We start from the raw sequence: 17,119 nt of genomic DNA, 5'->3' as shown, positions 1-17,119 counted from the left end.
TGAGGGTGGAACATTTTATGGATATTAACCATAAACTGACGAAAAACGTGTTTGCACACTCCTCACAAATCCCCGGCTCTGAAAGAAAGTCTCTGTAGCCAAGCCAAATTCTGTATTTTTATGTGGTTCCTCGCGGGAGTACAAATGACACAGTTAATAAAGGTGCACAAACAGAAGCAGGTCACAGGATAAAATGTCAGGGCCACTTCCCATTCTGATCCCTTTCCCTCGTATTCAGGCCACCCCCACATGGTATGTAGCCCTGATCCTCCGTAAAAAGAAGATTAACAGTTCTCTGACAGAGGCCTAATCTTCCTAAAAACACTGATTATTACCATTTCAACATACTGCTTCGGAAATGTGGAAAATGAGTCTCAAGAATCCTGAATTGTTGTCTGTTCGTTTAGGTATGCTGAAAGAAAACATCTTGGCTACTGAAGGCATTTAAACTCTGTCAATGTGTAGCAAAGAGTCTTTCCCACTCTTAAGTTAGAAGTTCGATAACACATTGGTAACTAAAGGTTATTTTTTGACACTATTGTGTTTCAAATTCCAAAATCAATGTCTACATTTTTCACGAGTTTCAGAGACTGTGCTTAGTCACTCTACTGTTGTATAATTAATCATATTGTTGCTTGTGTGTGTGTGTGTGTGTGTGTGTGTGTGTGTGTGTGTGTGTGTGTGTGTGTGTGTGTGTGTGTGTGTGTGTGTGTGTGTGTCATGAGATAACATTCCAGCCATTTGACCTCATAGTGTTGGTTCATTTAATTACTTATTTGTGCTCCACAGGCCTCACCACTGCAATTTTGTTTGTACTCTTACATTCATGTCAAAAATAAATCAGTTGGACATACATTCATAACAAGTTTGGCCTCTTTTCGTCTGTATTTCTAAACATCCACTTCCAATTCCGGTGCTATAACCCATTTTTGGGAACGCAAGTCATTCAGTTCATTGCACCGTGCAGCCAATACCAAGTGAACCCTTTGACCACAGTGTTGCATCTGAGTGAGAGGGCCCCTTTATAGTCCAAACATTTCCCTCATCGCGCTGGTTGCATTTTTGAGAACGAGCTGTCTCGGTGTCCATCCATCCATCCATCCATCCATCCATCCATCTATGCACCCTTCCAATCCCCATCCATGGAATCCATCCACGAATCCATCCATGAATCCATCCATGAATCCGTCCATCCATCCATCCATCAATCCATCATTGTGTCTGTCCATATGATTATCCTGACGGGCTTTCAATCATATTCTGTCGATGCCACTCAATGACGCAACCCATCATTCATAATATATTTAAAGAAAAGTACACGCACAGGAATTGGTAATCCAAGAAGTGACATCTGGCCTTGAGAGCTTAAGTTATTAGCAGCGAGCCTTGCTCTTAATAGCCTCCTGGGCGTTCTCTATTAGCACACTGGACAATCCGTTCCTGCAGGCCATTCATTGTCAGGTTGAACAAAAAAAGTACATCCTGGTGATTATGCAGAGTCATTAATATAACAAGCTTTAAGATGAAATGTAGGACACATGGGGGACCTACATGAGCTCTAACAATTGTCAGGCTCTCTCTAAACCCTCGAGTGTACACAACAGCTCCGATCCTACAGCATTTGGACTAATACCAGATGAGTTTTGAGATAGAGGCAATGTCCGAGCAAAGCCAGACTGGAGACAAAAATGGAACAGGGAGAGTTCAAATAGAAATGAAGCTGTGTACATTAAAATAGAGAGCTAATGCCTTTTTAAGGAATGAATTGTGATCACCGCTCAGGACAAAATGATGAGGCCTTTGTCAATGCCCTCTACTTCCTGACTCTCTAATCGATTCCATAAATGTGCATGCTCTCCCCTAATGTCATAAGAATGTGTGTTCTGACTTTTAGATCAGAATCAGAATCATTTTTATTGCCAAGTTTGTAGGATACACAAGGAATTTGTCTCCGGTAGAACACGCTGCACGAGTATCATCATGATAAAAAATGGGGCACTATACAGTACAGCTCTATTTGAGTTACTGTTTAGAAAGTTAATGGCTTGGGCGAAGAAGCTATTTAAATGTCTGGTTGATTTGGTGCGCATGGATCAGTAGGGAGGCGGCCCGGTGGTTGAGTGGTTAGCACGACGGCTTCATAGTGCAGAGGTCGCCGGTTCGCCTCCCTGTGTGGAATTTGCATGTTCTCCCCGGGCCTGCGTGGGTTTTGTTCGGGTCCTCCGGTTTCCTCCCACATTCTAAAAACCTGCATGGCAGGCAGATTGAACACTCCAAATTGTTCCTAGGTGTGACTGGAAGAGTGACCGTTGTTTGTCTCTGTGTGCCCTGCGATTGGCTGGCAACCAATTCAGGGTGTCCCCCGCCTTGTGCCCGAAGACAGCTGGTATAGGTTCCAGCCCCCCCGCGACCCTCGTGAGGAATAAGCGGTATGGGAAATGGATTGATGGATGGATGGATCGCAAGCGCCTTGCTGAGGGGAGTAGCTGGAAAAGGTGGTGGGCAGGGTGTGGACTGTGGAGGGTCCAGTCGTATATTCCGTGCCGTTGTTTGGATGATGAGGAAGTAAACGAGATAAAAGAACCGTTAGGACTCCTGAATTTGCGTTTAATTAAATCTATTTATTTAAATTTATTTTTATATTCAATACAATTCCAACTGGATCCCACAGATATGCACTAATAGAGAACTGTTAGTAAGAAGAGGCTACGACCCAAACAGTATGAGGTTTGGGTCCTTACTTAATAGCACATTCACGATTAGGGGATGCAAACTTGCAACCAGAAACATATCCTATGTTTTGGGTCTTGCGAGTCTTGAGCCACTGCCATTTAGTGGTTTACAATTTTAATGGAACTGCCTGCTTGGACACAGCTAGTGTTTTTCCACAAACTTTGCAGCAACTTTTTTTATGATGATACTAGTGCAGCGTGTTACACCGGAGACAAATTCCTTGTGTGTTACACATACTTGGCAATAAAGATGATTCTGATTCTGATTCTGAAGTGAAAGACTAGAGTGCAACAAATGTACTTTAATTTTGTTGATTTGTTTGTCAGCAATGTCTCGGCTTGGGTTTAGTGAAATAAAAAAAGGCAAATATACAACAGCAATAAAACAGAAATGTCAAACTTGCTGATTAAAATATCTATACTTTGCTTTGCTTATGTTTTTCAGATCATTATTATTATTTTGAAAGGTTGTATAAGATTTTTTATCATGAGTGCAATGATAAAGCTCTACATATTACCAAGTAGATACATTTTCTGTACGTGGAATTTGTCGCACAACCTTAAATACTGTAAGAATTATATTTTTCTTATTCACGAGATTTTGTCATTGGAAGAGGCAAACATATTCACTCATATCGGTGAGCTCAATTTCACTTAAAGCCACCAAGCATGCTTCCTTGCCTCTAGAGCAGGGGTGTCCAAAGTCGGTCCTCGAGGGCCCCTGTCCTGCCTGTTTTCCAGCTCTCCCAGGAGCAACACACCTGATTCAAATGATCAGCTCATCAGCCAGCTCTGAAGCAGCATCAAAATGGTCCTGATGATTTGAATCAGGTGCGTTGCTCCTGGGAGAGCTGGAAAACAGGCAGGACAGGGGCCCTCGAGGACCGACTTTGGACACCCCTGCTCTAGAGCCTCAGTTCATCAGGAATGAAACACAATTATGTTTGTCTGTGCGCATCACCACGTGGAAGCTCTTATTTTGTTTAGAGGGCACCTCTATGGTGTGGCTTACTGGAAAGAGCACAAAGTACAAGCTGCATATACAGTAATCTTTTCTGTGCTGTGATAATCATTCCAATGTCACAAAGAAGCCTGTTTGCAAAGGAGGCAGATAAAGAAGTGACTATTTTTGGGCAGTTGTTTACTTGGGAAGGCGTTTGCTTAGTCTAAGGCATCATGTTCCCAAGAGTTAAGTGCACACTTGTGCAGTTTAGCTTTGGTGTTGTTGTCTTCAGGATCTGTGGTTGAGATAGAGTTCAGTTCCCTTCTGCAGTTCTTACAGCTTTTTGAACGATAAGAGTCTTTTCCCCCAATGTGAGTTATTGTGCCATAATAAATGCAGCAGCTGGGTTATGTGGTGAAGAAGGAAATTGCAATCTTTCCCGGGGATTTAGTTGTTGCCTTGTTTGTATGTACTGTACATTTTTGTGTCAGTCACGTGTCTGTTTGAAGGTTGATTTTTTTTCATTTAAATTCCTGTTTTTCACCTTCCTGGAAAGGAGAAACAACATTTGACTTTTAGCAAATGATTCACATCCGACTCTCTCATCACACTATATTTGTAATAACTTAAAACAATCTTGTTTGCTAAAGGCATATATAGCATAAGAGCAAGGTAGAAAAGGATATTCGATATTTGCCTTCAATGTGATCTTAATGATGTGAACATGCTGATGCTTCAACAGACAGTATGTGCTTGGTCCTTTAATGACCTACTCTGACCCAAGCTGTCTTTATTTAAAGCTTCAACGTAGCACTCATGTTTCATTGACTCTGAAATTCCTAACCTCTCACTTTCCTTCTTGGCCCCTCCCGTCTTGTGCCCTCTCGTCACAGGTATGGCCTCGCAAGTGCAAGTGTTCTCCCCTCACACTCTTCCGTCAAGTGCCTTCTTTAGCGTGAAGAAACTCAAGGTGGAGCAGAGTTGCAACTGGGATATGACAGGGTACGGCACACATAGCAAAGTCTACAGCCACAACAGCAGCAAAAACGTGTCGGCTGTGAGCGCCCCCCTCAGAATCAACAGCTCCCAGCAGGTAGCCGGCTCCAACTTGCCGTACGAGCAGGCGCTCATCTTCCCGGCGAGTGCAGGCCACATTGTGGTCGCATCAGCCAGTAGCACTTCGGGGGGCGTCGGCACTTTGCTGGGCAGCGGCAGCGGAAGCAGTAACGGGAGCGGAGGGGGTGGCGTCTGCAGCGGTGTTGGGGTTCACAATCTGATTCGCCGCAGCACAGTCAGTCTCCTGGACACCTACCAGCGATGTGGGCTTAAACGCAAGAGCGAGGAGCTCGACCACAACGGCAGTGTTCAGATAATCGAGGAGCACGGTCCGCTGATGATCCAGAACGGGGCAGCCAGTGGCGCCACGGTGGCGACAGCGGCCACCGCGGCCTCCACGGCAACATCGAAGAACAGCGGCTCCAACAATGAAGGGGACTACCAACTGGTGCAGCACGAGGTGCTCTGCTCCATCACCAATACGTATGAAGTGCTGGAATTCTTGGGACGGGGAACATTCGGACAGGTGGTGAAGTGCTGGAAGAGGGGCACCAATGAGATTGTGGCCATCAAGATCCTAAAAAACCACCCGTCGTACGCCAGGCAGGGTCAGATTGAGGTCAGCATCCTGGCCCGTCTTAGCACGGAGAGCGCAGATGATTTCAACTTTGTGAGGGCCTATGAGTGCTTCCAGCATAAGAACCACACGTGCCTGGTGTTTGAGATGCTAGAGCAGAATCTGTATGACTTCCTGAAGCAGAAGAAGTTCAGCCCGTTGCCGCTTAAGTACATCAGACCCGTCTTGCAGCAGGCGGCCACGGCGCTGATGAAGCTGAAGAGTCTCGGTCTGATCCACGCTGATCTGAAGCCGGAAAACATCATGCTTGTAGATCCATCTCGGCAGCCCTATAGAGTCAAAGTCATTGACTTTGGCTCAGCCAGCCATGTCTCCAAAGCTGTCTGCTCCACTTATCTCCAGTCCAGATACTACAGGTGAGCGTTCGGCTATTAAAACGTTCTATCGATCTTCTCGAGTTTATTCTTCATACTTTCATTGGAGCAATTGTTGTATTTCTGAGTCTTTTTTGAATTATTCTTCTGTTCAGGGCAACAATTTTAAAGCAAAGCCAATTCTTTGGGACAGTCACGGGAGTTGGTGCAACTAAAGTCTGTACCACCACTCATTGTGTTTTTGGTTTCAGAATTGCAATTCTCCCCTCCTGTGTGGAGTTTGCATGTTCTCCCGGGCCTGCATGGATTTTCTTCGGGTCCTCTGTTTTCTTGCCACATTCCAAAATCATGCGTGGCGGGAAAATATAAACCTCTAAATTATCCCTCGGTGTGAGTGTGAGCGCGAATGGTTATTCGTTTCTGTGTGCCCTGCGATTGGCTGGCAACCGAATGAGGTTGTTCCCTGCCCGTAGATGGCTAGGATAGGCTCCAGGATGGATGGAGGAATGGAGAGGAAAGAAAATACATCTGTTTTAAAGTGAGGTTAAGAGCCTGCCTCGTTGAAGAAGGTGCCAATCAAAGCCCTGCTTCCCACTGCCCAGTTTTTCACCATGGGGGGCGGGCTCAGCCTTAGTTATCCTGTAATATGTCGCTGTAATCCACACCAATGTGCCCTGCATTAGAACCAGATGACTTTCTGAACAAGCGTCTTGTTTTGTAACCCTTGTACATCCCTTTTAACAAAAAAAAAAGTGGTTAGGGTTGAGCTGAAGCAGCGTTCGGCAATCAATAAATCTTACTGTTCACACAAAGAGACACTTGAGCTGTGCTTTGGGACCAGGCTTGGTGTTGGACTTGAGGCAAAGGAAATATGTGTAATATACGCATAACCTCGGGCACATGCCATGTAGTTGGATTGGATTGGATTGGATTGGATTTGCCTTTATTAGTCTCACAGTATATCATATAAATGTCAAGAATGGTGATGATTTTCTTAATATTTCGGGTATTTTTAACTATGTGTTAATGTTAATGCCTTTAATTGATTGAACCATTTTCCCCATGGAGACAATGTCTGCTAAATTTCTGAAATTACATCGTATCTCATGTCCAGTGTTTTTTTAATGAAGGGAAATTCCCCCAGCATCACGACAAATCCTCTGATATCACCATTTGCTAGTTTTTTTTTTAAATTGAGAATAGATCTCATTGCTCATCACCAAATAAAAATACAATGGAGGTACACAGGTTAATTTTTCTGCTTGTCATTGCAGTGCATATCACTCACCTAGATTGATAGCTGAACAAAGATAAATTATTCGTAGTAAACAACCAATTTTCAGAACATTTAAGTTAAATTGGATTATTTATCACGGTACACCTGATAACCTGGCAGGGGAGATGCCATGATTAAGAAGGTAGATCACCCAGGGGCAGGCTCAGCCATTGCACTGTGGTTGTGCTGACCCCTGCCCTGACTCTCGACTACAAAATTAGTGGTAGTGGGGGCCTGTGTTTGCGCTCTCCCCTGATTCCTTTTTGCAAATTTGGGAATATTAAAGGCTTTCTGATTCTGATAAGCTATCATGGCATACATACAGTATATTGGATTGGATTGGATTGGATATGCCTTTATTAGTCTCACAGTGGAGAAATTTACATTTCACAGCAGCAAAGTGATAGTATATGCCACAGTTCCTGGTTGGGAATCACTGCTCTGACTCAGTGCAACACTTCTAGTGTTTGACATTTTTCATCTGCCTCCTGCGATTCATTTTTGTTGTCATCATGCCATTTCCGCAAATGGCTTTCTTTAAACTTCTCATCCACCATAAAAATAACAGGTAAAAATACTCCATATACAAACATGCATCGCCCAATTCAATGTCTCGCTAGAGCTTTGAGTTCATTTTTGGCAATAGATGCGAAGGAAAACCAAAATAAAAATGAGATACTCGTTCATGGTCTCAGTGACTCCGGTGTAAATATCATTTGTTGTTCAGTCACTCTTGAAAAGTTCACGACTTTGTATAATTATCATTGTGGTGCTGATCGATTTTGATGACCGAGGCGAATGAGCTCATGGGAGATGGTCAGTGCATCATGTGAAGTTTAAGCAACAACTACACTTTGACTGCGGGTACCTTTCACAGGGTCTTCAAAGGTTCAGATGAGCGTGTTTAACTCTCTTTGATGGCTTCAGATGAAAAGAGAACAGGGTGGTTGCTGGTTTGATCTGTGGTTCCCTTTCAGATTACTGACTACACGCGGCTGTCATTTGGCAGCTCAGCTAAGACGGGTTATTTTGTTACTTATTTCCCCACACATTAGCCAAAATATTCCTATTTCATCTTGTTGAGCTTCCTAAAATGTAATCGCCTTTGTGCACTCATGTTTTATTTTTGTTTTCTTTCCCCCTCCCAAGTGGTGTTTGGTAATGGTTTGGAGGAATTGTAGGCACTGCATACTGTATTTGCATTTTCCCCCACATTCAATTGTGTTATTGTAGACACAAAAGTAAGATTACATTCAAGCCCATTACAATCACAAAGCTCTTGTGACTTTTTTTTACATCCATTTGCTGAATATTTTGTTGCCGTCAATCACTGATGTTTGTACTTTGCATGTCATACATAGAGCATGCTTGTTTATGTTCATGTGCACACTAAAGGAGCCTTTTTAAAATAAGTTATGGATTTTCAAGTGTCGAATTATGCAATAAATAAATACATAAATAAAGCTTGCCTTTCATGAGAGCATCTCACTGGTCCTACCAGTTTCAGTTTTGTTTGCTCCTGTGCCTCATGATGGGGCTGATGGAGCTGTAATATTACCTGATATTTTTAATTAGCTTAAACAACTTCATTCGGGAGCTACACTCTAATCAAATCATCATTATTGGTTTTGATTGACATAAATATATTATTTCAACAATATGTTTATTATTATCAATGTAGCTTCCAGCCGGATATAACTACATTGTATGACACTGAGGTGGGTTTACTGTCCTGGCAACTTCCTCTTGGTCCGATATGTACCTTCTGCCCTTTGCCTGCTTATAGGTAATGATGCAAGAGGCAGCCCTTCTCATCAGGCTTATACCTCTCCACGTAAATGGATTATTGTCTTGTCTATGGTGGCTTTTTCCGATATACATCATCAGACAAGTGCCCTTGAGATACTGTAGTGTAGATGGAACACAGTGAGACTTGCAGTGAAGAAAATGAAGGAAGCTGATTTAGTGGTGGCAGCTGATGACGGAAGGGAGACATATTTAGTTAGTCATTGACAGTGATGTGCTTTGTTGCTGTGCTTTTGTCTCTGATTTTAGATTTTCAGAAATCTCTTGCAACGATTTCCACCGGGGACTCTACACTTTTTGCTCAGAATTTATTTTACAAGTGAATGTGGTGCTTGCACGAGTATTATTGCAGATAACTGATGTCAGAACCTTAGATTAATTTAGGAGATGTGGAGATTATTTAGAGAAACAACTATTTGTCTGGGCATCGGCCTAAATTACATTCATCCCAAGACAAACTTTTCTGCCTTTAATTATTCTTGATTATGGTAATCACTCACAGTAACGTTCTTGTCTGTTTGAAAACAAATTAGTTTGATTTAATAATGGCAACTCATCATTGTATGACTAACTTTAGAAGTGTAAATACAAATTTTGTTCCTTCATAAAGTTATCCACGTTTGCATACTGCACATTTGGCTACATACATAAGCAGCACGTTTGAAGAACGAGTTATATTTCCATTATAGGTAATGTACATGTTATAGTCGTCTCCAATCATTGATTATATATGGCACTCAACTTCAGTGCCCAGCCCAGATTCTATAAGCAGGCAAAGGGCCCAAGCCCAGATAAATACAACAGAGGTTGTGTCAGGGAGGGCGTCCGACGTAAAACCTTGGCCAAAACAAACATGCATCCTTTGTGTTGTCATATTGACTTCAAGATGGCGCCATAAGAGTGGCTGCCTTTAAACACTATATATATATATATATATATGCCAATGGCTGGTGACTCTGAAAGAGGATCACACCTACTGGCTAAAGAAACTCACAGCACTCCACGAGCGCCTAGCAGCACAAATGAACCAGTTGCTGATGGATGGGACTCACCCAGGATGGCTAAGCGAAAGGCGAACAATCCTGATCATGAAGGATTCCTCAAAGGGTGCAGTTCCTTCCAACTATCGGCCAATAACCTGTCTCTACACAACATGGAAGCTAATGTAAGGTATCATTGCGGCTGAGATAAGTGGACACATGGATCAATACATGAGGAGCAAAACCCAGAAAGGCATTGGTAGAGATACTAGAGGTGCCAAACATCAGCTGCCGGTTGACTGAACAGTCGCATAAGACTGCAGGTCCCGACATACCAACCTGTGCACAGCCTGGATTGATTACAAGAAAGCATATGACTCGATGCCACACACATGGATCACTGAATGCTTGGAGTTGTATAAGGTCAACAGGAACCTGAGAGCCTTTGTAGCAAACTTGATGAGGATGTTGAAAACCACACTTGAAGCCAATGGCAAGCCACTAACGCAAGTGTCCATTAAATGTGGCATATACCAACGTGATGCACTCTCCCCACTGCTATTCTGCATAGGACTGAACCCCCTCAGCCAAATAATCGCCAAGACAGGCTATGGATACCGCCTCAAAACCAAATATTGCATGCACAAAAATAAATATCTCAGAAAAAGAACTGTACAGATATAAACATATATGCAACCACATCTCTGCTACATAAGGTGGCTGTGCTAAATATACTGTATATGGCTCATATATTTACAGAACTATGTGCTGGAAAAGTCGAGTGGGGCTGATGCTACCACTGGATTTTTTTTGGACAACTCTGAGGCTTATGTTGTATCCTTAATAACTGTTGAAATATGTATGTCTCCATCAGAAGCTGAGGCGGTGCAAAGTAAGAGGAGGGAGCCTCTGCTACACCTGTCTATCTGCCTCCTGATCTGTCTACCTGTAACAAACCCATGCAGGCTTTCCGGCACCTTGTCAAGAAACAGTCAGGGGCATCTTAGACAACCGACATCACTTTTTTGTTTCCTAACTGATCAGAAAAACGTTTTATAGCATTTAAAATACCCAAAACACGCAGTATATTTTAGTCAAATGCAAAACACCAATAAAAATGACTGTGTCCAAAATCTGCAAAAAAATTGAGCTGCGAATTGGGCATTTTCAGAAAGTCCCGCCCCCAGTTCGTGACGTCACGCCAAGACGTCTTGCATTGCTCGGGAATCAAAACAATGGCTTCAGACTCGGAGAATATGCTTTATTGTTACTCATCCAGTTATGAATATGATTCAAAGAGTTCTGAAGATGAAAGCATACATATTTGCAATTGATTAAAGAATTTATTCCATGCCATTTTGAGGCAACATTAGGGGGAAATGTATCACCAAAAAAGAGTCAGAAAATGGCGACCAAGCTCCGTGTGAGGAATTAATCAGCCCGTTTCCACAGGCTGATTAACTCCTTACATGGAGCTTTGTCGCCCTCTTCTGCCTCTTTTTGGTGCAACATGACGTTTTCAGACGAAACAATTACAGCAAAATGCATTGACGTGATGGAAGGACTGGTACAATGTGTCCTTTTTTCAGTCAGGGGCGTTCCTTCAGTGACGTAGGGTGAGGACTTGTCACCAACTCAAAAACAAGACTTCCGGAATATTCAGCGCGAGTCTTAAACCGTAAAATATAGCTATATGAGGTGGAATCTTTGTAAAATATGCTCAGTAGAAGTCATTTGAAGCCATTTTACAAATTATGGACACAACTTGTCCGGAGACGTCTGTTGTCCTTTAATGCAGGAGGTTGAATGTTAGTCACTGCTCTGCAGTGTCTGTTGATATGTACATATGCTAAAGCTAATTAACCGCCTCCTAGTTGAAATATGAAAAGTGGAGGAAGGCAATGTTGCTGTTCAAGGTACAAGCACTGTTTATGAGAAATCTGAGGAAAGTGGGAGGAGACAAGCAAGTGGTGGAAACGCAGGTATGTGGGAAGTCGTATTGCCAGTCGTAAAGAAATTCAATCCTTCACAGATCACCTCAACTCGGTAGACATCAACATTAAATTTATTCCAGAGGACATTAAAGAGAATCAACTACCCTTTTTGGATTGTAAAGTAATTATAAAAGAGGAGAGAGCGCTAAAAACAGAAGTCTTTAGGAAGGCCACGCACACTGACCATGACTTACTTTTAGATTCTAACCACCCTCTACAACACAAACCAGTAGTTATCAGAACCCTCCAGCATAGGGCTAAACCAATACCAACAAGCGTTGAAGGTAGAGAAAAGGAGTAAAAACCTATCAGGAGAGAACTCACAAACTGTGGGTACCCTCAGTGGTCTTTTAACAAATGTCAAAAGGAAAGAATAGGGAATGACACCAAAAATTCTGAAGATACGAAAAGGAGAGGAGTAGCAGTACCTTACATTGCAAGAGTTTCTGAAGAACTACAGAGAGTCCAGTCCGTTGGCAACACAAAATTCCTACTTATTTCAAACCGAAAAAAAAACTTTTAGGCAAAAAAAATTGCATCCAAAAGATAGGCTGCCAAATGAAAAACAAAGTAATGTAGTTCATTCAATACATTGTAAAAATGAAAATTGTAAAAAGCAATACATTGGGGAGACTAAACAAATTCTCCAAAAAAGACTTCCAAAAACTAAGCACAATCCTTTGATGGTATTGGTGAGTAAATTGGTGAGGAAAAAAGAAGTGTCTTGGATAAGAAGTGAAGTGTCCCACACCTTCAAAGAAGTACAGTTGACGGCTGAAGAAACCTTTTTATGGATGGACCACTCCTGTACGACTGAGAGCTTACAGCCTTACACAGACGGGCAGTCAGAGATAGTTGTTGCTATGTAGATTTCATAAGCCCCAATTGCTAGTCATATGCAGCTTATTATTCGCAAATGGTTCTTGAGTTGAATTTATATTGTATATTTGATATGTAATAGAATTTATAACATATGAAAAACAGATCCATCTCCTGGATTAAGTAAGACACCACCCCTAGATTGTCACTGCTCACTGGCGGGCAGCCTCAAGACCACTAGAATGATCACTGTATTCACCGCTGTGCTTTCTTCATGACAGTCATAACACCTTAGTATGCATGACAGAATCTTAATAACCTCTTTCATTTATAATGCGCCTCTGGGCAGATATTGCATATGTCTCCACAGAGCAACCACCAAGCAGGAGACATGTAGCAGCTAGGCTAATTAACTATCGGTCGTAAAGCATAGGAAACATAACACAACACACACAGTTGTGGGCTTCTGGCACTTAATCAAGCCAAATAATGAAACATTGCTTGCATTGGAGAGAACAGGTGAACTTCTGCTACCACCAGACGCAAAAATGCTGCACCTCTTGTATGAATGTGTGCGTGCGTGCGTCTGTGTGTGTGTGTGTGTGTGTGTGTGTGTGTGTGTGTGTGTGTGTGTGTGTGTGTGTGTGTGTGTGCGTGTGCGTGTGCTACTCATTAATGTCCTGCCTCTCAGTTCAATTTCCATACAAAAACAAAGTCATTAGGCTGAAAGAAAAAATGAAGGTGCTTTGATAAAAATCAGCGAGCCATCCACCGGTGGCTGCAGTCACTCTGTTTTGTATTGTTTGACTCACCTCAGCGTTTTCTGTGCTGACACACGAGTATGACCCGTTCAGCCTTATACACACCGTTCTTTGAATAAAAATATTACATCAAAATGTAAAAAAAACCATGAGATTTTCTTTTCACTTGCTGATTTCTTTTCAAAGCTGATTGCTTGGGTGAAATTTTTCACAGCAGAGATTGCACATTTGGCACATTTTTCTTCTAAATCAAACGTAGGCGGGTTGACAGTCATCACTCGCTGACTGGCACCGGCGCCCTCAGGTCTAATTAAATCAAAAGTTGTCCTGCTGAACCTCTCTCCACCATACGAGGATACCCGCCATCCATCTGAAGTAAGATGGTTGCGGTCGTCCCCCCTGCCATGTGCTGTGCTTACTCGTGCTGCTTCTCCTCTTTTCCCACCCTCCCTTGCCCACCTTCACCGTCTCCATCCACTTGCATGAATATTTAAAACTCAGGTTGAAAAATGTGCAGGAAAGAAGAGGGAGAAAGCATGCTTGAGATACAAAAAGGATTTTAGAGCCAATGACTTCTTGGTGGCTGAGGGGCGAAGACATTTACTCACCAATACGATCAAAGATTGTGCTTTTTTTTTTTTTTTGGAGACAGACATGGATGTTGTTTGTGTGTGTGTATATATTACAATTAAGAGGATGAATGCATTAACTGTCCTGGTAGTTACATCTTGTCATATATCTGAGAGAGAGGGTGAGAGACAGAAAGAGAGCGAGATGAGATACACGGATGGGTGAATGAATTTTTACAAATGTACAAATGTATCATATTATAAATACATATTTTTATTGTAAAACATTATCTTAAATGTTATAAATAAAAGAGGAATTTAATTTTGTCTACCTTTTGTTTTGACATGTCACAATGTTGTTGGACCACATTGTAACATGCTGTGATAAATTAGGCAAGCAGGGCTAGTGAGTGATTTTTCGACAGAAATGCAGAAATTTGTTCTTGTTCTTGTCTGATGAAAACAGATGCCTGATTGCGATTAGATGCAGATAAAAATGGTTTTACTAAGAATACAAAGAAATTCAATTAAAAGACAACACATTATAAACCCACTGTCTTCCAAACTTTAAGTGGGCTGGATTACAAGGCTCAGCATTGATTTTGGATATAATTAAAGGGTTTAACGGTCTTAATGATCAAACAAATAAATAAATATGGTAACTGTTTTGCACACAGAACTGCATAAAGCCAACCTAACTTTCAGCACAACAACGTTGGTGTGACTTTCGTGCTTGTTGGTTTTTTTCATGCACTTCCTGATGCAATTCCAACTTTATCGTCGCTCGGGACTGGCAGCAGCTTGACATTGGATGTTGTCTTAAAATCGACCCGTGCCACCTGCCCAAAGGCAGCAGCGTGTACCACTACACTACCTGCACTGGACAGCATAACACATACGCGAAGATCATTTTACGAACACCTGATGCATGTTTTTGACTACCGTATTTTCCACACTAAAAAGCGCACTGGATGATATTCTTCCCCTTCCTTTCATAACTTTGCTGCTGTGTTACTTCCGGGTAGAGTGAACGCTAGAGCGAATGGCTGCCGCTGCTCAAGTTATGTGACTGTAAGTGTCACGTTTTGCGAGGTGGTGATGGCGGGTTCGGATCCCAAAAAGCAGGCAGGAGGGAGCAGGAGGTTGTTTGACAAATTGTATTAAAATAAAGTCAGCAGGAACAAAATGTAAAACATCAAAATGATCTGAATGGAAAAAATACAAAGTAGCAAAAGAAGACCAAAAGTAAAAGCCCGCCAAGGTTAAACAAACACGTACACAATGCATGCAGCAACCAAGCAGCAAACAAACAATGAATCGGCACCGGATGATCGTGCCAGGTGTCCTTTTAAGTGTCATTGATTATAACGACCAGCACCTGCGAGGCTGCCGGCAGGGCTGACGTCGCTACCCGCTGGTCGCCAATCTGATCAGGACGACCAGCACCTGTGCAGGTGCAGGCGGGGCCGACAGCGCCCCCCGTTGGTCGCCAACCAGATCATGACAGTAAGTGTCCTTGAGAGTTTTGAAAGCCGCTTAAAAATGAAATGTATTATTATTATTATTTTTATTTTTATTTATTATTATCTTCATTATTTTTTGTAGATGTTTTGTCTCCTACATTATTACTGACATCTGATTGGTCTGTTGCTATTTTCTTGAGCATAGCTCCAACAGAACTATCACATTTCAGTAAAATGTAGGAGACTGGACTGACTTAGATGTGTTTGTTATTTATTCCTTTGTTGTGTATTCACTAACGAGGAAATGCATTCTGTGGGGGTGGGGAGGGGTATAAAATTCATTTGGTGGTTTCCTCATTTGATTTTCTCTTTTCATGCTATATTTTACATTTTCATACCTTCATATTGACCATACAAATGTAAGACTTTTTGGTGCTCCTCAAAGTGCGGAAAATACGAGAATATGCATCAGATCACTCCTCACCCCCCAAAACTGCCTTATCCTTTCACAATTTTAAATTTGACTTTTATTTGGTCTCCCATAAGAAAAACCTGTTTCGGAGAAAACTTCTTTTCTCTCCAATAGCTCATTTTTATATCCTGCCATTGTCGTGCTTTTAAATACTGTATGTTCCTTTGATGGAAGGTAGGCCATTGCTGAAATTGAGGGTTGCTGTTGTCATACACTCTAAAAACAGTCCTCCTTCCATTGTCAGTGGCAGAATTGAATAAGGCTCTGCTCTTATTTTCAGCAACGCTCATCAAGCCAGAAAAGGTGCCTGACAATTATGGCACTCAGCTTTGAAGCATGAGGACGCATTGTAAGATTGCAGTAAAACAAAGTGAAATCCATCGATTGATACACAGTATGTAATCATAGTCATGCATTTTTATTTAACTCTAATAATAATAATAATAATAATAATAATAATAATAATAATAACACATATTATTATGAAGCCGGTGTGCTAACCACTCGACTACCGGGCCGCCCTATTATTATTATTATTATTATTATTATTATTATTATTATTATTTTTTTTTTTTTTTTACCTTGTGAACTGAACTGCAAACGTGTGGTTTCATGCCTGAAAACATTTCAAATAAATTGCTTTTCTAGAATAGGACAGGCTTTCAAGGTGGTGTTGGACAAAAATCATTCATAAAATCGCTCTGAAGCAAAGTCTGTCTTGCATAGGCTTTATAAATAATGTAAAAGGACTAATAGCTTCAAGTGACTGAGGAGGTATCGCTGAGGGGTTTGGGATTTAGTCGGTTTCAGCTTGAGATGTAATTTGTTTGGAAAAATAATTACTGTTCTGTTGCATTCTGGTTAAATATTTAACAGGTTGGTATTCCAAATGGTCAAGCTTGGTTTATGGTGAGCCGATTTGTTCCTTATAAAATGACCCTTCCATGGAAGCAGCCAAGCAGTAGGCATGAGGGGAAATTCCTCATTTATTGCGAATATCAACATTCCCACATTTCAAGGCAAAATAATATAATGTCTCTGTGTACCAGGCGACTGAGTTTTGAGCATGAATGTCAGCATTTTATTATGTGTGTGTCATATTATCTGTTTACTTCAGCTTGTAATGACAAACTGAGTGGCACCAATGAGCATTAAGCGATATATATCTCATCACACACCAGACTCACAAACTGAACACAAAGCCAAAATTCCTTCGAGAAAGCATAAAACCTTTATGTTCTTGTACAACTACACACAACGTCAGTATTCCCGTCCACAGACCACAATTGCACTCCTT

At 41.7% G+C, this 17,119-nt stretch overlaps 1 protein-coding gene and 1 pseudogene across 4 annotated transcripts in view; both read left to right on the top strand.

Moving 5' to 3' along the window:
- hipk2 (homeodomain interacting protein kinase 2) overlaps positions 1-17,119 on the top strand; it is a 94,028-nt gene that overhangs the window by 20,434 nt on the left and 56,475 nt on the right. For all 4 annotated transcript variants that reach the window (XM_088997163.1, XM_088997162.1, XM_088997161.1 and 1 more), the window contains exon 2: positions 4,569-5,724. In XM_088997163.1, the coding sequence (XP_088853289.1) occupies positions 4,569-5,724 (1,156 nt within the window). The remainder of the gene's footprint in view (positions 1-4,568; positions 5,725-17,119) is intronic.
- LOC148898152 (U1 spliceosomal RNA) lies at positions 7,064-7,213 on the top strand (annotated as a pseudogene).

Source organism: Hippocampus bargibanti, linkage group LG05 (genome assembly GCF_051943395.1).
Source record: "Hippocampus bargibanti isolate YZ-2025 linkage group LG05, ASM5194339v1, whole genome shotgun sequence".
Classification (NCBI taxonomy): Eukaryota; Metazoa; Chordata; class Actinopteri; order Syngnathiformes; family Syngnathidae; genus Hippocampus; species Hippocampus bargibanti.
The sequence above is the reverse complement of the archived record's forward strand: the minus strand, read 5'-3'. Positions and strand labels throughout refer to the sequence as shown.